The 22,924-nt window shown below is 40.4% G+C and overlaps 1 protein-coding gene, 1 non-coding gene and 1 pseudogene across 2 annotated transcripts in view; 2 read left to right on the top strand and 1 right to left on the bottom strand.

Moving 5' to 3' along the window:
* Vmp1 (vacuole membrane protein 1) overlaps nucleotides 1–22,924 on the top strand; it is a 101,348-nt gene that overhangs the window by 50,756 nt on the left and 27,668 nt on the right. The window contains exon 8 of the mRNA XM_059271428.1: nucleotides 22,232–22,312. Within this exon, the coding sequence (XP_059127411.1) occupies nucleotides 22,232–22,312 (81 nt within the window). The remainder of the gene's footprint in view (nucleotides 1–22,231; nucleotides 22,313–22,924) is intronic.
* On the bottom strand, nucleotides 2,245–3,263 carry LOC131916099 (large ribosomal subunit protein eL31-like; annotated as a pseudogene).
* Nucleotides 17,662–17,825, top strand: LOC131918172 (U1 spliceosomal RNA). Its single transcript, XR_009380907.1, has one exon. It is a non-coding gene; the product is annotated as a U1 spliceosomal RNA (small nuclear RNA).

Here is a 22,924-nt window from a genome sequence, read left to right as displayed (position 1 = left end):
GTTGTGTCTGACAAACCTTGTATGGCTGAGATTGAGAACTTTGCTAATACAAAATAAAGGAAACAGGAACTTAAGACAATAATCTTGTCTCCAAAAGAAGACATCAAGGGCTGGAGAGATGGCTCAGAGGTTAAGAGCACTGCCTGTTCTTCCAGAGGTCCTGAGCTCAATTCCCAGCAACCACATGGTGGCTCACAACCATCTATAATGAGATCTGGTGCCCTCTTCTGGCCTGCAGGGACACATGCAGACAGAACACTGTATACATAAATAAATAAATCTTAAAAAAAAAAAACAAAAAAAAAACAAAAAAAAAAATCAAACAGAAGGAACATGGGAGAAAAAAAAATCATTTCCTATACTTGATCATGGAAGGCATTTTCAAGCTCTGGCATTGGTATTGCGAGGGGTGATACTGTTCTAAGTCTTTATTTATTTAATTCAGGGGTGAGGATAATGCCTGCCATTGTGCCTATGTGGAGATCAAAGGACAACTTGATTACCTTCTACTGTGTGGGTCCAAGAGCTCAAACTCAGGTTGTCAGGCTTGGTAGCAAGCACCCTTACCTACTAAGCCATATCACTGGCCCAAGAGAGGGTCTCTAGTCCTGGAACTCACCAGCTAGGGTGGATTGGCTGGCCAGTGAGCTCCAGGATCCATCTGTCTCCAACTCCCCAGCACTGGGATTACAAATATGTGCCGCTGCCGCCGCCGCCGCCGCCGCCGCCGCCGCCGCCGCCACCCACCTGAGCTTTCATAGGCGTGCTGGGGATCCCCATGATGGTAGCAAGTGCTTGGCCACCTTTGCCAGCTGCACTATCTCCCCATCTCGGGGTTGCTTTTAAGTAGGAATTGTTTTTAAGTAGGAATTGTTTCTTTGTCAGTTATCTGATTAGCTGAATAACACAATCACCCTATTAATAGTTAATGGTTCTAAACAAGAACACGCATCCATCCTGTTCACAGGTGTGTAATGAGTGCCTCATCTTCAAAGATCTTGTCCACACCACTCCCTACATTGGCTAGAACAGCAGACTTTATGTCTCATTCTTGGCGATTTTTTTATTTGGAGATAATGCATTCCATAAGCTTATTGCCATTGAAAAGCTCAATTTCAAAACCTCAGACCTGGAATATGATGAAGAAAGACAGCAGTCGTGCTTTATCTTGTGTCTATAATTGGAGTTCTTGAAGACTCGGATCAGTCAGTCTTTATGTACCCACTGTGAGAGTGCTAATCTTTTCATGTTTCTCCTATGGCCCTGATTATTTTTGTTACTTTTGATTGAATCTTTTCTAATTTGACTTCATCTGTTTTGAGCCTTGAAAATTAGGTGAGATGGCACACAATACTTCTGATGATTATGAGGTTTGGGCAGTAATTGCAAACATGATTTTGCTCCCTCCCTCTACGGTTGTGTCTGACAAACCTTGTATGGCTGAGATTGAGAACTTTGCTAATACAAAATAAAGGAAACAGGAACTTAAGACAATAATCTTGTCTCCAAAAGAAAACATCAAACAGAAGGAACATGGGAGAAAAAAGAATCATTTCCTATACTTGATCCTGGAAGGCATGTAACCCTGTTCCACTGCACCTATGCATTTCTTACTCCCTAACTTCATATTTGCTTATCTTGAAAGTGAGGAAAGCAAGCTATATACATTTCATGTCCTTTAAATCAGAAAGTGCACACCTACAGGGTTTGCTTCTTGCTGTGCTAAAGATTGATCCGGGCCTTGTTCATTGCTGTATCACTGAGCAACACCCCCAGCCTTGTGTTTTTTTTTTTTTTTTTTAAGAACATTGTATTTAGCCGGGCAGTGGTAGCAACGCCTTTAATCCCAGCACTCGGGAGGCAGAGACAAGTGGATCTCTGTGAGTTCGAGGCTAGCCTGGTCTACAAAGTGAGTTCCAGGACAGGCTCCAAAGCTACAGAGAAACCCTATCTCGAAAAAAAAAAAAAAGAACATTGTATTTGAGATGTTTACTCAGAATCTCAGTTACAGCTAACCTCAGTTGCCATAAAACTAGAAAATAATTTAGTAAAATAATAAGAAAAATATTAACCCATACATGCTAACTGTGCTTTTACTAATTTTCTAAGGTCAATAAAAACTTGTGTAATAAACAGTTGAATGAATTACCTTGCCATATTGTGAAGTAAAGGGCATTATCCCTGGTTCTTTATCGGTGTGGTGTTGTTGTTGTTGTTGTTGTTGTTGTTGGCAGTTCGGAGACTTTAGTTGAGATTCAACAGGTTGGTTCTCATCCACATTGACTGTAGATTTTTGAACGTGGTAATAGGCATGTAAGTTGCCAGTGTGTAGGTCCTCGTCCTCATTATGTTTTCTGGACAAATGTACGTGGATATGATATGGAACATTCCTTACTCCTTTGGCCCAAATGGCTTTCGTGAGCCTGGTATCAGTGTGCACATCTGGAGTTCCCATCTCCTTCATGGCAGATTTCCAGATTCTTTGAGCATACAAGGGGGAGACTTCATGTAGCCCACTCCACGTTTTGTGAACATTGATTGTGTGTTCTTGGGTCACTGCCTCATTGATGGCAGAATGGCTCTTCTTCTTCTTGCCACCCTTCTTTGTGGGGGCCGTTCTGTTGGGCCCAAGTTGGAAAAGACAGGCATGAGAGATTTGTTTTATTTTTTTTTTCAGTAGACACAAAATCTGAGTGTTTTACCCAAATTGGACCCAAATTCTGGGCTTCAGTGAGCCTCCTGCTTTCTCTCTCTAGTAGCTGGGATTATTCCACTGCACCTGGCCTATCCGTGATTTGAGTAAAGAAACACACTCAAGATCACAGGGCCAGTGGATCATCTAGCCAAAGTCCAAGCCCGTTTTCTGGCTCTAGGGATTAGCATTGTGTTTACCATACCACAATTTAGCAATAATTTCAGTAGGTTTAATGCTGTAAGAGCTGGGGGCTGGAGAGGCAGCTCGGTAGTTACTGGCAGTTCCTGTTCCTCCAGAGGCCCCACATCAGTTCCCAACACCTTACATTGATCATTTCCCAGCTGCCTGTAACTCCAGCTCCAGGGGAGCCAATCAAGACCAACCTGAGCTAAATACCAAGACCCTGTCTCAAAAAACACAATATGAAATGAAAGCTTTAAGCATTAAAATAGTTCTACATATGATGAGCTGGAGGGACCTGATTTCTCTCCATAACTAGTTATTTTTCTGATACTTCTTCCAGATGAATTTGCTATTGTTACCTTATTTTTTCAGTAATATAGTCCATCCTAGGGCCTTGCACATGCTGGGTGATTACTCCATCTCTGAGCTGTACCTTCGGCCCTCTTCTTTGCTTTTTATTTTGAGGTAGTGTCAAACTAAGTTGTCCACACTGGCCTTTAGCTTCCTGGGTAACCCTGGCAGTCCTTGAACTTGCTGTCTTCCTGCTTCATTTTACTGAGTAGCTGGGATTTACAACCGTGTTCCACCAGCCTGCCTTCCAGGTGATCTAATTTTGTCTCATTTTGGCTAAGTCGATATAAATGGTATATTCAAGACATGCTACCTTCCATAGTGCCTTCTTGTCAGTGGTTTAGAAGTTCTTTAGTAATCACACCAGAGTGATTATACAACCTCTCTGACATTGGATTGGAATTTGCTCCTATAGACATGTACAACCTCTAGTTTGATAGGAGCAGTAGACAGGGGAACGTGGATCAACGATAATTAAAGCAATAAAGTAAAATGAGTAACTGTAAAACTTTATTTAAAGATGGTTTGAATTGTTTTTAAATTGTTTTTAATTCTTGAAGGTAAAGTACTTCAGTGGCATAACGTTATCAGCAGGAAGTCTAAATAAATCAGACACACACACACGCACACACACACAACCTTGGCACTGGCTGCTTTGCCAGGTGCTCTCCAAGTGGGTTAAAGGGAACTTGGAGATTTTACTGAAATTGTTGCTCAGTAACAGTGTTCAAGCTATGTATTTACTTAAATTCTACTTCTGAATAATGTTTGGATTGCATGCAATAGCTGTTTTGAGAGAAAGAATAATGATGTGTTGATTTATGTTTCGATTTCTTATAATTATCTCATTTATTTTGTGAGTGCTGTATTGAGATTAGACAGTATTTTTCCACTAAACTGACTTCCGCTTGCTCTTGGCTTTCTATCCTGTTCTTTCTTACTCTGTATCTGTGGGAGATAGGCATGAATAAGTGTAGCTTCCTGTAGCCTTGAACATCCAGTATTTTCAAAAGTTAAACTCTAAACTAGGCTGGTAGTGTAGGTCTGTAACCCTGCTAGTACTGGGAAGGTTGAGGCTAACGAATCACAAGTTTAAGGTCAACCTGAGCATCTTAGTGAGACCCCCATCTTAAAATAAAAAGTCTAGGGGGCGATGCTACTGTGGCACCAAGATCTATGTTCAGTGCCACCCTCCCCCCAGTTATATTCTAGATGGCTCTTCATATGCTTTGTGAACAATTTCATGCACGATTTTATTGCTCTCTTTATGGACATCTTTTTAGCCTTTGTTCCTGGCATCTATAACTTGTTTTGTAATTATTTATTTTTATTATATAGGTATTTTGCCTCCTCCGTATATGTCTGTGTCCCACATGGATGACAGGTCCCCAAGGAAACCAGAAAAGGGCTAAGATCCCTGGAACTAAAGTCACAAAACATTGTGAGCTGCCATGTGGGAGCTGGGAATTGAACTCGAGTCCTCTGGAAGAGTAACCAATGTTTTAACCATTGAGCCATCTCTCCAGCCCCTATCTGTAACCTTATTGTCATCCTCATAGTTGTCCCAAGTTAAATTTTGATTTATCTTTGGGTTCATTCCCGGTACTAAGAAAATACAAATAAACTAAGTGGGGCCGGAGAGATGGCTCAGCAGTTAAGAGTACTGGCCTCTTGCAGAGGATCTGAGCTCAATTCCCAATACCACATGGTGGCTCTCAACCATCTGTAACTCCAGTTCCTGAGGATCCAACACCCTCTTCTGGCCTCCTCACTTACCAGACACACAGATGTTGCACATACATACATATAGGCAAAACGCACATACACATGACATAAATAGGTTTTTAAAAAGAGAAATACATGCAGGCAAAACTCATACAATTAAAAAAATAAAATTTGAAAACTAATAACAAAATAATATCTCAAGCACTTGAATGAATGGTTCACCTGCCTCCCTCTCTAGTCATCCTATGAGGCTGAGTTTACTTCCACAGCATGTCACCATCTCTATGCTCCTTCACTGTTTGTTGAATGACTCATTCAAGCATGCCTCAATACCTAGTTAATACTTTAGTGGATTCTTGTGCACGTGTGTGTGTGTGTGTGTGTGTGTGTGTGTGTGTTTTGTTTTTCGAGACAAGAGTTTCTCTGTAAAGTCTTGGCTGTCCTCTGCGCTGGGATTAAAGGCATGCACCACCACTGCCCGGCTCTAGTGGCTTCTTAATTGGCTTTTGCTCTTTACTAATTTTCACCCTAAATTTTCCCACACCATCCACAGAACAATAGTTTTCTGAACAATAACCTGCTGATGAACTTTTGCTACTCAGGCATAGAAACGGAAATCAGTTGGTAGCATACTTGCTCACTTAGTATTATCCCCCTGCTGGTCACACCTGCAGTCTCCTCACAACAGGAGGAAGCAGGAACTCAGAAATTCAAGGTCATCCACCACGACTTAAAGCTTGAGGCAGCCTGGGCAATGGGAGTCCCATTTTCAAAAGAAAAAAGAACTTGACTATTCAGAAATATTTGGCTTTTGCTCAAATTGTATACCATGTGAAATCAGACTGTATAACATTTTACTTGAGCCAAACCCACAAAAGCATTCCAATGGCTCTTCAGCAGTGTTTTAGATGCTACATTGATTTGGTTTTGTTGTTTTATCTGTTTGACACTTAGATGGAACCTGGGTCCCCACACATGCTAGAACACCTTCTACCATTGAGCTACACTTCCCACCCCATAGCAGTGGTTGTTGGTTTGCTAGAATACCTGCTTAAGCTGTGTGAAATTCCTTTGAAAAGAAAGAACTCTGGAGTTTGTAATTAGATGGTTCTCTCCTGCCTCTGGACTGACTGCTGGAGTTAAAGGTGTACACCACTGTGCCTGGCTTTGCATCTTTGAGTCTTATAGCCCAAGGGTTGTGGGTTAAAAACCACATATAAGGGAACAAGCTAAAATGTAAGGCTTTCTTGTTTGATTGGTTTTAGTTTTTTGATACAAGGTCTTTGATCCCTTGTGAGATCTGCCTCCCTCCACCTTTGCCAGAATTAAAGATATGTTCTACCATACCCAGCCTGTAAGGGCTCTTTTTGTAACAAGTGCTCTTAAGCCCTTAACCACTGAGCCAGCTCTCCAGCCCCTGTAAGAGTTTTCAAATTTTTTTTTATACTTTTCATTTTTAAGTGTGTGTGTGTGTGTGTGTGTGTGTGTGTGTGTGTGTGTGTGTGTGTTCGTGCATGCACATGCATGCACATGCACATACATATATATGGCAGGGTGTCTGTACATAAGTTGGTACCACTAGAGGCCAGAAAAGGACATCTAACCCACTGAAGCTGGAGAGCTCCAGGTGGTTGTGAACCATCTGACGTGGGTGCTGAGAATCAAACTTGGTCCTCTGGAAGAGCAGCAAGTGCTCTTTACCACTGTGCCATCCATCACTCTAGCTCCTGGACTAAAGTTTTAGTTCATATTGAATAAAACAACTTTTGTAGCTGTGCTTAAGCATGCTCCAGGGCCCTCGTTAAAATCACCATCACTAAGATTGAAGAAACATGAAAACTCCTACAGTAATTTGTTGATTCTATAAACTCTATAACCAAAGACAAGGAGATTGACACATACTCGAGGATAAAGGCTGTACTCAGTGGTAGAGCAGTTGCCTAGCCTGTGCAAGGCAGGGTTTGAAACAATGGTAACTCATTTCTTGATGTGTTCAAAGATGATCTTGTTGGATACTGCAGAGGCAACAGAAAGCGAGTCTAAGCTGGCTGTTATTCTTGTGTGTATAGCTGACAAAAGAGAATTGGAATGTTGTACATATTTACTTGGAAGAATATGTTTTGGATAAGATCTATCATATTGCCTAATACCATCTGTCCAAATGACCTGCCATTTGTGGGTTTTCTTGTTTTGTTTTGTTTTGGGGTGCGGGGGAGAAACGCAGTGTTAGTACTGAATTGTTGACTTTGTAAAAGTTTGCCGTTTCGTGTATTTGTTTTAATATTCTGCTTTGTTTTGTATTCTTACAATCAGAATCAGAAATTTAAAAGTCTAACTTTACCTTTTAGTAAAAAGCTATTTTTTTTCCTCCATGTTCCTTCTAGTTAGCTGTCTTCCTATTGAGTATCGCCTGAGGCTAGGCACATGTCTCCCCACTAAATTCCATTCCCAGTCCTCTTGTTTCCTTGGGTTGGGTTCCTCAGTTGTCCAGGCTGTCACTCACTCTTCCTACCTCAGGCTGCCCAGCAGCTGGGACTAGATGCCTTTGCCGCTAGCCCAGCCTCGCTAGCTGCTTATATTGGTGTCTCTTTAAAGACTAGTTTATAGTTTCTAGATTTGTCTTATTTCAAGAGAATGTTCTCTTTAAGCTGGCAATGTTTGACTAATACTTGCACTTATTCTATGTATTAAAACTAACTAAATGCTATATTAAATATAAATTGTAATATCTTTTCCCTTACTAGTTTGTATTAAATTTAAGACTAAAAGAACTTTTTTACCCAGTAAGATCATTATTCTTTCAGAAATTTCAAGTTACTTGCATTAGTTTATTAGTATGTGTGGCACTGGGGGATGGGTGCCCCCGCCCCAACCTTAAACCTGGAACTTATCCCTTGTTTTGACAAACACTCGTGACTAGTGCCTTTTCATTCTAGACAGGGAAAGACATTTTCCCTTTCAAAGAACAAGGTGTAAATGAAGGGTTCTTTGGACTTTCTGTTGGTAATGACAGAATATTTGTCTCATCATTTGTGTTGGAGATTGTGGGAAAGCATTTGATAATGGTTACTTAGACACCCAGAGTGCTTCAGCATTCCATTATGTTCTGTTCTGTTGAGCACATATTCCTGTGAAGTGTTTGCAGTTGCTTACGCCTGCTGGTTTTCCCCCTGTGAAGTATCTGTTCCTTTTCATAAGAAGATTTATGAAAGAGCTCATGGTATAGATGATCTGAAACTAAACAAGGGTTATTTTCATATGCATTTAATGTCATTTGAACACTGAGTGCCAGTTGTTGCTGGGACGTGTTTTTGACTCTGTTGAACCCTTTTGCTGGTTGTGGTTTGTCTGGCCATCACATGACTTCTCTGAAAATTCCCCCTCCCCTTCATTTCCAGTAAACTGTTTGAGCAGGCGTGAGTCAGAGTGAAACCAGCTTCCCTGTAACCACAGGGCTTGTTAAAGAATTTGTCAACGTGGGACTCTAGAGGGTTTGCATTAAGCTTTGCAGCAACTACTATGGTTGTGTTGTGTCGGGAGTTCCTAGGAAAAGCTTCCTCCTCTCAGGCTCTCCTGCTCATTTGCATTGAGTTAAACTGATGAAGTATTTTAGAAATGCTCATTTGGGCCTCATTGTCATTAGAGACTTGTGAAAACTACCAAGCACACCCAGTAACACTTAAGGGTTTACTGTTGTTGTTTAAGGTTTATTTTTTAAATTTAAGTGTGTGAGTGTTTGCCTGTATGCCGGTGTATGCACCTCATTCGAGTAGGGGTTAGAATAGAGTGTTAGGTCCCTGGAACTAGTTGTGGATGGTTGTGAGCCACCATGTGGGTGCTGGAAATTGAACCCAGATCTTCTGCCAGAGGAAAAGCAGCCAGTATTCTTAACTGCTGGGCCATCTCTCCCTTAAGTGGTCTCTTAATGAGATTCTGTTATAGAATATTTCAACTATTGGGACTGTTAATTTTGAGTACCAAAGCTTACTGCATTTTATTCAGCAAAAAAGGTAACACTTAAAATGTCTAGTGGGGGCCTATGAAGATGACTCAGTGATTAAGAGCACTTGCTGCTCTTCCAGAGGGACTGAGTTCAATTCTCAGCACCCACATGGCAGCTCACAGCTGTCTGTAACTTCAGTTCTAGGGGATCCAACAGAGACACCTGGCACATCATCCATGCAGGCAAAACACCCATACACTCACAATTAAACTAAAAAATTAATGTTCAGTGATTGTCATTTGACCACACAGCATGATTTATTAGAATTTTTCATGGCTGCTTTTTGTTGTTGTTGTCTCAAGAAACTTTTGCTTAATGCTAAATTGTTCTTTAGCCACTCTCATTACCATATTGGACTCTTTCTTGGTTTTCTGACTCTTCTTATATTCGTTGGCACAGGAAAGATAGCTGTGACTTGCTGCAAGCTGCAGAATGATTGGCCACTGGGAAGGCTGGCTGCCCCTGCTGTATTCCTGAGTCTGTTTCTTCTCTGTGTGCTAGTTTTAAGGGTTTGGTTTTGTTTTGTTTTGTTTTTATTATTATTTAATGTGTTTTTTGGTTTAGTTTCCTTTTGTTTACTCATGGAGGTTGGGGCAACATGTGTGTGGCAGTGAGAAGACAGCTCTCCTTCCACAGGGGGATTCTGGGATTGAGCTCGGGTTATCAGGTTCATGCAACAACACGGAGCCACCTCACTAGCCCTGGCCTTGTTCCTGAGACTTAGTTTCTTTGGCTCTCTGCCAGGATTATAGGCATTTACCACCATGTGTGACTTCCATGTTCATTTCTGAATTTAATCTTGTTATCTTCAATCAGACTTATGACTTCCTTATGTATATATGTGTGCACACACGTGTTCAGATGCTAGAGAAGGCCAGAAGAGTGTTGGAGCCTCTGGAATTGGAGTTACAGGCAGTTGTGAATCTCATGCTCAACATGGGTTCTGGGAACTGAACCCTGGTCCTCTGGAAGAGCAGCAAGTGCTTTTAACCACTGAGCCACCTCTGTACCACCCCCAGCATTACCTCCCACGCACATACTTCCTTATTTAAGAAATAGAATAAAAACTAAAAACTAAATCTAAATCCAATCTCCTATTTTTTTTTTTTTTTTTTTTTTTTTTTACTGCTTGCTCTTCTGTAACATTGTATACGCAGGAGAGAATGTTCTAGAAAATTTTGAAGTAGTTGTTCCTGACAAGAAAGAATAGTGGATATTTAAAATTGTGTTCTAGCCATATCCTTAACTCTCAGGATAAGTTTAATTTTTTTAAGTTTTGTTTGTTTTAGTGGTAAAGCAATTCTAATTGAAACCATCTGATTTTCAAATGAAAATAAGAGGTTAATACAACCCAGTCAGTAAGAAATCACAGCAAGTAATATTGGAGCTTTTCTTCTTAGTTTGCTTTGGAGATTGGAGACGAATGGTTTTGTTTTGTGTTTGCTTTGTTCTTTTCATCTCTACACCTGCGTACAGATGTGAACAAATAAGTAGTAGGTAAGCATCAGGTTACCTTTGTTAACTGATTCACAAATGGCTTCTTTGCAGGTTTTGTATTTCAAAAACTGTTTGTAAAATGCCTCTAGAAAGTTCCCTTTGATTGAAACTTGGACTATCAGACTGTATGGCTTGGTGTTTTTACTGATGGGTTTTTACATCAGTACCACACTGCTAAAAATTCAAGCCCCCTCTGTGCTTTAACTCCTGCATTCAAGGGAGGTGTGGCTCAAGATGGAATTCAGTGGAGGGAAGGACAATGGAATAGCCATCAGAGCCCATTTCCTATGGCAACGCTGTGTTGTTTTCAGTCAGCCAGGGCATTTGATTTGTCGGGAGAGAGCTGCAAGTTTTTCTTGCTAGGCATGTTAGGAATTTCTTTTATTAGTTTTCTTTCCATTTTTCCTATTTTGCATCTTGGAATGTAAAAACACAACTGTCCTGATTTTAAACTGAAACACTGTGTGCAGGCCCTACGTTTGATCTCCAGCACTACATACGAAACGTTGGGATACTGGACTGGAGAGTGTGCTTTAGTGGCAGAGCATAGTTAGTCAGCACCAGTGAAATTCTTCACACACAGACACACACACGCACGCACGCACGCACGCACGCACGCACACACCATACATCCAGCAATATACGGCCATGTACCACTTGATGGCATTTCCATCTGTGGCAGACCATGTATACAACAGGTTAAGATTATATCACCTGGTGATATCATATAAACCTACTTAGTGGTATTCATATTATATAATGATGGAATTGCCTAATTATGCATTTCTTAAGATATGCCTTCATCATTAGGGAGTATGTGACTATACTTCAAGTTTCTTTGTCAAATCCTCATGTCTTTGATATTTTTTTATATGTGTTTTGGTTAACATATTATTAATTGTCTAGAATAATGGGTTTCATTATCTTACCCTTTGGTTTTCTTGAGGCAAGGTCTTGCTGTATAAGCTCAAATGTGCTATGTAGCCTATGCCAGCCTCACTTAATAGTCCTTATACCTCAGTTTTCCATAGACCCACCTGTCTCAGCCTCATGTGTGCTGGGATTAGAGATGTGTATTACTAGGATGAATATCCTTACTCTGTCAGTCTAAATTTCCTGTCTCTGGCTGTTTCGTAACTTAGTTTTCATAGCTTTGAATACTTAATTTAAGCTCATCTGAACACATTGTGACCTTTTCCTTTTTCCCCACTGACTGGCTGTTATTTATTTGCTTAGGAGATTCGTAGGTATGTGTTGCCTTGGTTGTTTTTGAGACAAGGTTTCTCTGTGTAGTCCAGTGTGTTCTGAACTTGCAATCCTCCTGACTCCATTCTATGGAAGGCCAAGATTACAGCTATATATCCTACCATACCCAACCACTTCGTGTGTATGTGTGCAGATCCTGTTTGGTTTTTTGAGACAGGGTTTCTCTGTGCAACAGCCTTGGCTGTCCTGGAACTCACTCTGTAGACCAGGCTAGTCTTAAACTCACAGAGATCTGCCTGCCTCTGGGATTAAAGACATATGCCACCACTCCCTGCCCTGAATTCTTTTTAATTCCAATTTGAATATGAGAACTAATACTAATCTTATTCATAACAAATGTAACAACAACACAACTACTTTAGGGCTGGTGAGCTGGATAATTAAAAAATGTATTTTAATTTCATTCCAAACCAAAATAAAATTCTTAGGTACAAATCTTTAAAAAATGAAATGCAGCAAGTACAAATTGAGCCTTCTTCCTAGCCCCACTTTTTTTTTAAAGATTTATTCTATTTTTATTAATGTATGTTTGCATATGTATTTGCATATATGTATGCAGGTGTCATGGAAGTCAACAGAAGGTATTGGATCCCCTGGAGCTGAAGTTACGGGAGGTTGTGAGCTGTTTAACATAGGTTCAGAGAACTGAACTCTGGTCCTCTGAGAGCAAGCTCTCCTAACATCTGAGTCATCTCTCCAGCCTCTCAGGCCCACATTCAAAACACCCAAATCTGGGCCTGTACCAGGCCTGGTGGCACACACCTGTAGTCAGGAGACAGAGGCCAATGGATCTCTGTGAGTTTGAAGCCAGCCTGGGTCTACATTACATAGAGAGTTGTAGGACAGTCAGGGCTACATAGTGAGACCCTGTCTCAAAAAAACAATAAAACAAAACAAAAAGAGTATTAAGTTAGAGTAAGCCAGACATAGTAGCACATGCCTGTAATTCAGACACTTGGGAAGATGATGCATGAGGGCCAAGAGTTCCAGACAAGCTTGTGTTATATAGTAAGACCCTGTCTAAAATAATAATAATAATAATAGTACTTATGGACTCACATTTGTTTAACATGTGTGCTATTCATAATTATCTCAAACTGACAAAAACCTAAGTGTAATACTAAAAGTAGAATGAACTGTGGTCTATCCATACAATAGAATAGCACATATCAATTTCAGCAAATTGGTTAATCCACATGGACAGCTTGGAAGAAACAAATAGATGTAATATTAAGCTAAAGAAGCCAGACCTGCAAGAGGACATACCTCAATAATCCTGTTTCTATAAAGCTCAATAAAAGGGAAAGCCACGTCTGTAGCAGCAGATGGTGAGGAGGACGGTTAGTCTGGAGAAAGGAGTGACTTGTAGGAGCAGTGTTCTGCCCTCAGTGGAAGTTAACACGGGTGTGTTTTTATAAAATCCACCAAAATATGTGTTTTCAGTTTGGGTGGTGTGTGTGTTGTACCTCAGTTTTAAAAAGACATTTTGTGTGAGCCAGGCATGGTATCGCACATGTTTAATCCCAGCACTCAGAAGGCAGAGGCAGGCAGATCTCTGTGAGTTCGAGGCCAACGTGGACTACATAGATTCCAGACAGCCAGAGCTACATAGAAGACCCTGTCTCAAAAAAAATTGTTTGTATGTATGTGGTATATACATGTGTATGGATGGACAGGTGCATATACACACCCCTGTGTATGTGTTGGGACCAGAGCAGGGCATCAGATGTCCTGGCTTTGTCGCTCTCAGCCCTATTCCTTTGGACAGAGTCTCTCCCTGAATCTGGAGCTAGGCTGGTAAACAGTAAGCCCCAGTGATCCACCTTTTCCCATGGCACAGGGGTTATAAATGTGCATGGCTTCACCTGGCTTTTTACAGCCTGGGATTTAAACTCTTGTCTTTGTGCTTGTTCAGCAGGTACTCTTACCCACCTAGCCTTCCTCCAACCCCCTGTACTTGAGTTTGGAAAGTATTTGAGCTATCCACTCTTGTACCAAAGTAAATTTGGTAACAGATTTTTTTTTTTTTTTAAAACAGGGTCTCACTAAGTACCAGAATTACAGTGTGTACCACCACATTCGCCTCACATGTAGTTTTCCACATTTATTTATTCATTTGTGTATGTATTTATTGACAGGAAGGATGCATGCATGCCACAACTTGTATGTGGAAATCAGAAGACAATTTATATGACTTGGTTTTCTTCTTCCACCATTTGGGTTCTGGGGAATCAAATGTAGGTTGTCTCTTGGCCATAATTGCCTTTATCAACCGAGCTGTCTCACAGGCCCCATATGTATTTCATATGTATTTTATTTTCAGGGAAAATTAAAAAAAAAAGATCAATTTCTATATAATACTTGAAGATAATTTGAGTGAAGTGCAATGAAACACACTATAGACCAAGTTGAGGTTCAATCAATGATGGTTTAGGTACATTTTTTGCTATAGCCCACAATACGAAAATGCATTGTACTTTTCATTCTGGAGCCTACATATATGTAATTGAAATAAATGTCTGTAGAAATACTATTGTAGCCTGTTCTCTCCTGCTACAGCAGAATAACACAGACTGGGTAAGTTATACACAAGACTTTATTTGGCTTATAGTTCTGGAGGCTGGTATGTTCAAGACAGATGGGCCATAGCACATGAGGGTGTCCTTATTGCATGAGAATATGTTAGGGTATATAACATGGTAAAAGAGCAGGAAGGACCAAGTGGTTAGCACTGCAGTTGTGTACATACAAGTAATACTATATGAACTGAGCAGGTTGTATTTATATACTTAGGAATATACACAAGAGTGTGTGAAAACAGTTAATGAAAAAGAAGCCATGAATTCTAGAGAGAACAAGGGAAGGAACATAGGAAGGATTGGAAGGGGGAAGGTGTAATTATATTTTAATTTCAAAAATTAAAATATATATATTAATAAGAAAAGAGGTGGGGCTGGAGAGATGGCTCAGAGTGTAAGAGCACTGGTTGATCTTCTAGAGGACCTGGGTTCAATTCCTAGCACTCAAAACCATCTATGGCTCCAGTTCCAGGGGATCTGGCACCCTCACACAGACATACATACATGTAGGTAAAACACCAATGCACATAAAATTAAAAAAAAAATTTAATAAGAAAAGAGTGGCGAGGGAGTGCAGCTCCCCCTTTTATGATGATCACATTCACGGAGCAGTGGCTGCATGAGCTGATCTTAAAGATCCCTTCTCTCCACACTCTAGCATTGGGGATTAAGTTTCCAGCATATGGTCTCTGGCCAACCATAGCACACAGTATGTATTTGTGTCACTTGTAATCTTATTTTTATTCTATTTTATTCTAAATTAAAAATAACAGTCTTATTTTATTCATTAAAGAGAGGCTGTCAGAGTCTGGAGAGACAGCTCAGTGATTATTTAAAAACACTGACTGTTTTTCCAGAGGACCTGGGTTCAGATTCCCAGCACCTACATGACGGCTCACAACTGTCAGTTAACTCTGATGCCAGGGAATGTGACATTCTGTTCTGACCTCTGGGGACATCAGGCATGAATGTGGCATACAAGTAAAAAAACTATGTACAAAACAATTTTTTTAATGAAATTTAGTTTAATGAAATCATACTAGATAATATGGATGAGTATGAATAAGGACAAAATCTTGATTTTCAGATTTCTAGTTGCAATTTTTCATCCCTTAATATTTGTGTGTTTGTGTCTGCCTCTGTCTGCCGAGTGCTGGTACTAAAGGCATGCATCACTATGCCCAGCTTACTCTGGGGTTTTAATACTGACTTTGAAGCTATTACAGTACCAAATCCAAGAAGATCAGAAGATCTATTAATTCAGAGTAATTTTTAGCATATAATCATTTTAGCGTATAATCTTAATATAGTTAAGAAGTGGGTAGGGCCGGGCGGTGGTGGCGCACACCTTTAATCCCAGCACTCTGGCGGCAGAGGCAGACAGAGTTCAGTGAGTTTGAGGCTAGCCTGGTCTACAATGTGAGTTCCAAGACACCCGGGACTGCTACACAGAGAAAACAACAACAACAACAAACCCCCCCCCCAAAAAAAAAAGGAAGAAGGTAGGTAGGGGCTATAGAAATGGCTCTGATATCAGTTAAGATCACTTGTTCCCTTCCAGGGGACCCAAGTTCAGTCCCCAGCACCCTCATCAAGTGGCTCACAACTGGCTGTAGCTCCAGCTCCAGGGATCTAATACCCTCTTCTGGACTGCCACTTGCACGTATTCACATGCAGAAACACACACATACACATAATTAAAAATAATAAAATAAATCTTTAAAAAACAAAAAAGGCAGGTTAGAGGCTGGAAAGATGGCTCAGCAGTTAAGAGTGTTTGCCGTTCTTGCAGAGGACCAGGTTCTTCAGTTCCCAGTAACTCTATCTAGAGGACCCAATGCTACCTTCTAGTGTCCATGGGCACTAGAAACACATGTGGGGCATTGACACTTAAAAAAAAAAAAAAAAAAAAGAATCAATTAAAAGAAAAGGCAGGTTACTTAAGCTTCCGTAAGCTTCTAAGACAATACAGTATTTTTCACCAGGATCATTATATTCATTTAAATGCTGTTTTTGAAGAGTCTTTTCCAGCCAGGTATGCTGGCATACACTGTTAATTTATACTCTTCTGAAGAGCAGAGGCAGAGACAGGTAGAGTTCTGTGGATTCAACGCCAGGCTGGTCTACAGAGCAAGTTCCATACAAACCAAAACAATAAAACAATAAAGAGGTCTTTCCATGTGATAAAAAAAAGATTTACTGTTACTGTTTGAAGATAAATATTATTTAATGGCTGGGCGGTGGTGGCACATGCCTTTAATCCCAGCATTCAGGAGGCAGAGCTAGGCAGATCTCTGTGAGTTCAAGGCCAGCCTGGTCTACAGAGCGAGATCCAGGACAGGCACCAAAACTACACAGAGAAACCCTGTCCCCCCCAAAAAAAAAAAATTAATATGTTTATACTTAAAATGTTAAGAGTCAAAGATTAGCATTTTGCAGGCTGGTTATAGCTTCTCTTCTCTGATAGTCCTAAATCCCTTTCTTAGAAAGAAGAAATACAGAGCAGCAGTGATCTGGGGTATTGTGATTTAAAGCTTTGTTTTGTTTGCTCTATTCTTGACACCTCTGGTGGTAGAAATGGCAGTCTTTTTTTTTCTCTTTGTTTTCTTGCATCGTTGGAGAATTTGTGACTCATATCTTTAGCTGTTTCAAAAGTGCAATTGGTAGATACATAGTCACTATGGGTGGGGCTAGGAAATGGAACTTTCCTTGTACTTGGTTTATAACTGAGAAAACCAGAAAAGGGTACATAGTACTAATTGTAAATGTATGTTACTTGTTTAAGTGGAGCTAGAGAAGGACCATGTCCTCTTAGGCACTTGAGTTGTGAAATAGATAAAGGTTGTGAAATGTGAATACAGAGAAATGAAACTATAAAAAGGAATTTGTTTTTTGTTGTACAGGTTTTTTTTTTTTATAATATGACAACTAAAGAAGTAATCAAATTGGACTCTCCACATTGTTCTCATAAATACTACAAGATTATTAAAATGAAATGTTAATTTCCTTTTATATTTAACTGGACCATTGAATGCCTAATATACAAGTTTCTTTGGTAATCTTTTCCTTCTGTTTTTACTTAAAAATATTATTGGTACATATTTTCATTGGCTTATTTGTTGTACTTGATGGAAAAGACAGCAACTTTTGTTGAAAATGTTTAGGAACTGTTTTAAAGCTTCAGGAACTGAGGGGTTTTCTGGTAGTGTTAGATGGTGTTTCTGGGTTTTTACAGTGAATTAATTGCCAAATAATATACATAGAGTAAAATTCTCTCACTTAATGTTTTAAAAACAAGTTAAAATACATGGATAGTATTACTCTAAAACCAACATGAAAAGAACTGTCACATTGTACAAATAATGCTTACCAGCTAGGGGAGGCACCATGATCCAGAAGGTGGTTTTCCCAGGGTGACTCATCTCCATTGCACCCCAGGTGTGCTGACCCCTGTGAGTGCCCAAAATGGAGGGCACTCAACTGCATAATGCTTAGTAGTGGGGGAATATGTTTGTACTTTCATCTGAATGAAAATTTATTCTTAAAAAATTATATAAATGAGCTGGGCGTGGTGGCTCACGCCTTTAACCCCAGCACTTGGAGGCAGAGGCAGGCGGAGCTCAGTGAGTTCAAGGCCAGCCTGATCTACAAAACAAATTCAGGACAGCAAGAGCTATTACAGAGAGAAACCGTGTCTCAAAAAAAACAGAAGGAAAAAAAATTATATAAATGATGGGCTGGAGAGATGGCTCAGTGGTTAAGGATACTGACTGCTCTTCCAGAGGACCCAGGTTCAATTCCCAGCATCCACATGGCAGTTCACAACTGTAACTCCAAGATCTGACACCCTCACACATACATGCAGGTAAAACAGCCAATGAAAATAAAATTTTTAAAAAAGAATATAAGTGATAAAAGTACTAAGGGCTAGAGAGATGGCTCTGTGGTTAAGAGCACTGGCTGTTATTGTAGCGGACCCAGGTTTGATTCCTGGCGCGCGCACGCGCGCGCGCACACACACACACACACACACACACACACACACACACACACACACGATGGACCACCTGTTATTCCAGTTCCAGGGAACCTGGAATTCTCTTCTGGCCTCTACAGGCACCCTACATGCACATGATACAATTTCAGTGTACAGACAAGAACACTCATACACATAAAATAAAATAAATATATTTAAAAAATAAAAAGTAACTTACAACAACAATAAAAACAAAACAAAAACACGGTAGGCTTGGTTGCACATGCCTTTAACCCTAGCACTGAGAAGACAGAGGCTGGGTGATCTCTTTGAGTTCCAGGCCAGCCAGGGTTATACAGTGAAACCCTGTCTCAAATAAATACATGACTTTTAGGGGGCTGGAGAGATGGCTCAGAGGTTAAGAGCACTGACTGCTCTTCCAGAGGTCCTGAGTTCAATTCCCAGCAACCACATGGTGGCTCACAACCATCTGTAGTGAGATCTGGTGCCCTCTTCTGGCCTGCAGTCATACATGCAGACAGAACACTGTATACTTAATAAATAATCTTTAAAAAAAAAAAAAAAAAATACATGACTTTTAACCTATATGGCAACCAGGAAAGCAAAATTACATTTATAATGCTGAACATGTGGGGAGATAAAAGAATGATGTTTAAATTAGATTTTTAGATCTGGGATATTTCAATTGTAGAGCACTTGAAGGCCATGGGTTTGATCCTTAAGACTACTCAAAATTAGCCGGGCGGTGGTGGCGCACGCCTTTAATCCCAGCACTCGGGAGGCAGAGCCAGGTGGATCTCTGTGAGTTCGAGGCCAGCCTGGACTACCAAGTGAGTTCCAGGAAAGGCGCAAAGCTACACAGAGAAACCCTGTCTCGGGAAAAAAAAAAAAAAAAAAGACTACTCAAAATTAAAAATAAATAAATCCTTTAAACCTTTATTGGTGTGGCTGGGGGGATGGCTCAGTGAGGAAGCATGAGAACCCAGGTACAGATAATCATTCAGTTAGAGAAAGGCATGGCAACACATGATTGTAATCCCAGCACTGGGGAGATCTCAGGAGGAACAGTGAGCGACACTGTCTCCAGTGATATTAGCAGCGGCAGTAATAGTCAGCATGATAGAGGGAGGTGCCTGCAGCAAGCAACCCCTGCCTTCCACACACACTTGCACAGGAAAGCACGCTTGTATGTATGTGTACACACACATACTTAATCAGTAAGTTCTGTTTGTGTGACTTTAGATTAAAATAAATACAATAACATAACTATGTTTATGAAATATAACCATGAATTTCTTGACTAGTGTAAAATACTTTGGATTTGGTACAAGTACTAATACGTTGGCAAAGGGGATAGTTGAGTCCATGAAACTGCCAATTAATTCAGCTAATTGTTTCTTTTTTTGGGGGGGAGGGGGGTTTGGTTTTTCAAGATAGGGTTTCTCTGTGTAGCTTTGCGCCTTTCCTGGAACTCGCTTTGTAGACCAGGCGGGCCTCGAACTCACAGAGATCCGCCTGCCTCTGCCTCCTGAGTGCTGGGATTAAAGGCGTGTGCCACCACCGCCCGGTGCTAATTATTTCTTGTAATGAAAAATAGTGCAGATTTCACATTGACTCCGGTTAATGTTCATGAATTGTTTGGCACATAATTGTAACTTTAATTCTTAGAACAGAAAACCTGAGAACTGCTAGAAAAACTGAAAGGACTATGTTAAATACATAAAGTTTATAAAATCTCCTTTTAATAAATTACTTTTACTATTTTTAAAAAATAAAACTTCCCATTAAAAATATATTTTGTTTCTTTTCCTTGTAATACATTCAGCTTCAAATTAAAAAGCAAAAATACAACCAGTGGCAGTTTCTGCCTTACTTGTTTGGATGGGTAAATTCTTTCACTCGAATCCAGATTGTGGAAGTGCTCCTAAGGATACCTGAGGTTGGACACAGGCTCCTCAAAGAACCAGTCTTGTTTTCTTTGTTTCTCTTAACTTGTCAAGAGATCCTGCCCCGGAGGGGAGAGTGGCCTTCCCTAGTCTTCCTAGTTAGAGTCCTGGGTTGAACTGACTTCTTTGTCAGGATTTGTTTTTAAACTAAAAGAAGATGTTTCCTGCTCTGAGTCCACATCTGTAATCCTCGATGTTTGGGAAACTGATGCAGGAGGATCAGGAGTTCCAGGCCAGCCTGGGCAACATAGCAGAACCCTAGGCCCTCCTCCGGGGGTTTGGGGCGGGGAGCTTCTTTGAGCTTCCGTAGTCCTAAATATACTTTTGTAGGAGGAAAGAGTTAGATATGATAGGACAGTGTGTTCATATGAGGTATCTAGAATGTTTAACCTTTGTTTCTTTATATTAACTGTATTATTATGTCTCTACCAGTTTAAGTCTGTTTGGGTTTTTGCTTTGGTTTTTTTTTTTGTTTGTTTGTTTGTTTGTTTTGGTTTTGGTTTTGTTTTTTGTTTTTTGAGACAGGATTTTTCTGTGTAGCCCTGGCTGTCCTAGAATTCTCTGTAGATCAGGCTGGCTTCACAGAGATCTGACTGCCTCAGCCTCCCAAGTGCTGGGATTAAAGGCATGTGCCACCACTTCCTGGCTAGTTTAAATCTGTTGATCTTGTTAAATCACAAGGTAAAAAAAATTAATTTTGTGTAATTTTATGAATCAGGGATTATGTAAGTGCCATGATAGAACTGAATGTACCTAGGTTTTCATTGATATAAAAAGAACATTTGATGTGTGTGTGTGTGTGTGTGTGTGTGTGTGACAGAAAATTGCTCAGTCATAGAGAAGAACGTAATTTGGGATTTTTGAGGCAATGTGAATGGAACTAGAGGATATTCTATGTTAAGTGAAGTAATTCAGGGACAGAAGCCAGGCAGTGGTGGTGCATGCCTTTAAACTCAGCACTCAGGAGGCAGTGGCAGACGGATCTCAAAGTTCCAGGACAGCCAGAGCTACACACAGAAACCTTGTCTCAAACAACAACAACAAAAATTCCAGAACAGAAAGATAAATACCCCTTATTTATATATGGAAGCTAAAATGTCGGTCTAAAAGAAGGTAGAAGAATAATGGTTACATTTTTCTCTTGGGCATGGGGAGCGACGGATAAAGGGATGATAGATAACAGATACAAGGGTACAATAGGGTAAGAGGAATAGCTTCAGAATCTGTAGCATGGTAGGGTAAATGGTTGACAACAACGAAGTTTTTCAAAATGGCTAGTTCAGGCCTAGATGTCTTCATTGTCTTGGAAAATTCTGGCTTTCTACCGTGCTGTTGGAGGTTAAGTCTGTCAAGTTATAAAGAGGAAAAGAAGAAGATAGGGTAAGCCAGGGTTTCCAACAGAAGGATTTGACGCATGTGGTTTACAATATTCTGTCCATCTCTACAGAGAGTACCCCAGAGATACAGCAGTTCCTTCTTAAATGTGGGGAGACATTTAAGTATGTGAAACTCTGTGAAGATTTGTTTGCATGTTTTCCCATGAAACCTGCTACTCCTTGAATGAATCAGTATGTGCCAGATGTGGTGGTACATACCTTTAGTCCTAGCACTCAGGAGGAGAGACAGGAGGGTCATGATTTCCAGGCCAGTCTGCACTATAGAGCAAGAATCTGTATACAAACAAGTAAGAATTGATGCTACCAGGTTGTAAGATACTTAATACAGCCAACTATCAGAGAGAGTTGACTTTCAGGACAGCAGACGCCCTAGGGGTAAAGACACTGGTTCCCAAGCCTGATGACCTAAGTTCAGTCCCCAGAACCTATGTGGCAGAAGTAAAGAACCATCCCCTCATGTAATCCCCAAATTACTTTCTTTTCTATGACTGAGCAATTTTTTGTCTCTCACACACACACACACACACACACACACACACATAATCACAAATTAATAAATGAATGATATGTTTCAAAATCTTTGTTTTTACAGGACTTTGCATCACGGGCAAAACTGGCAGTTCAAAACCTAGTACAGAAAGTTGGATTTTTTGGAATTTTGGCCTGTGCTTCTGTAAGTAGATTATCTTTAGAGCTGTAAATTTCACTAAATGGTATGACTATTTTTTGATCACTTTGTTTTTATGTGTATGAGTGTTTTGTAAGTATGTACATGTACCACATTCATGCCTGCTGCCTGCAAAGGTCAGAAGAGGATCAGATCCTCTGGAACTGGAGTTAGGTGGTTGTGTGCCGCCGTGTGGGTGCTGGGATCTGAACTGGGAATGCTGAGCAGTCCCTCCAGCACCTCAATTTGTTTTTAAAAATACACTCCTGAATAAACAAAAATGTTGTTTGTGGGGTTTTGTTTTGTTTGTCTGTTGGTTGGGGTTTTTTTGGTGAGGGGGAGGAGGGTTTTTTTGTTTTTTGTTTTTTTGTTTTTCGAGACAGGGTTTCTCTGTGTAGTTTCGGTGCCTATCCTGGATCTCACTCTGTAGACCAGGCTGGCCTCAAACTCACAGAGATCCACCTGGCTCTGCCTCCTGAGTGATGGGATAAAAGGCATGCACCACCACCACCCGGCTTGTTTTCTTTTTTTGAGACAGGATCTTATAATGTAGCCCTGTCTGGAACTGGCAGAAATAATCCATCTGCCTCTACCTACTAATGCTGTGATTAAAGGTGT

This window comes from Peromyscus eremicus, chromosome 8a (genome assembly GCF_949786415.1).
Source record: "Peromyscus eremicus chromosome 8a, PerEre_H2_v1, whole genome shotgun sequence".
In the NCBI taxonomy this organism is placed as follows: domain Eukaryota; kingdom Metazoa; phylum Chordata; class Mammalia; order Rodentia; family Cricetidae; genus Peromyscus; species Peromyscus eremicus.
Note: the sequence above shows the minus strand (reverse complement) of the source record. Positions and strands in the feature narration are given on the sequence as shown.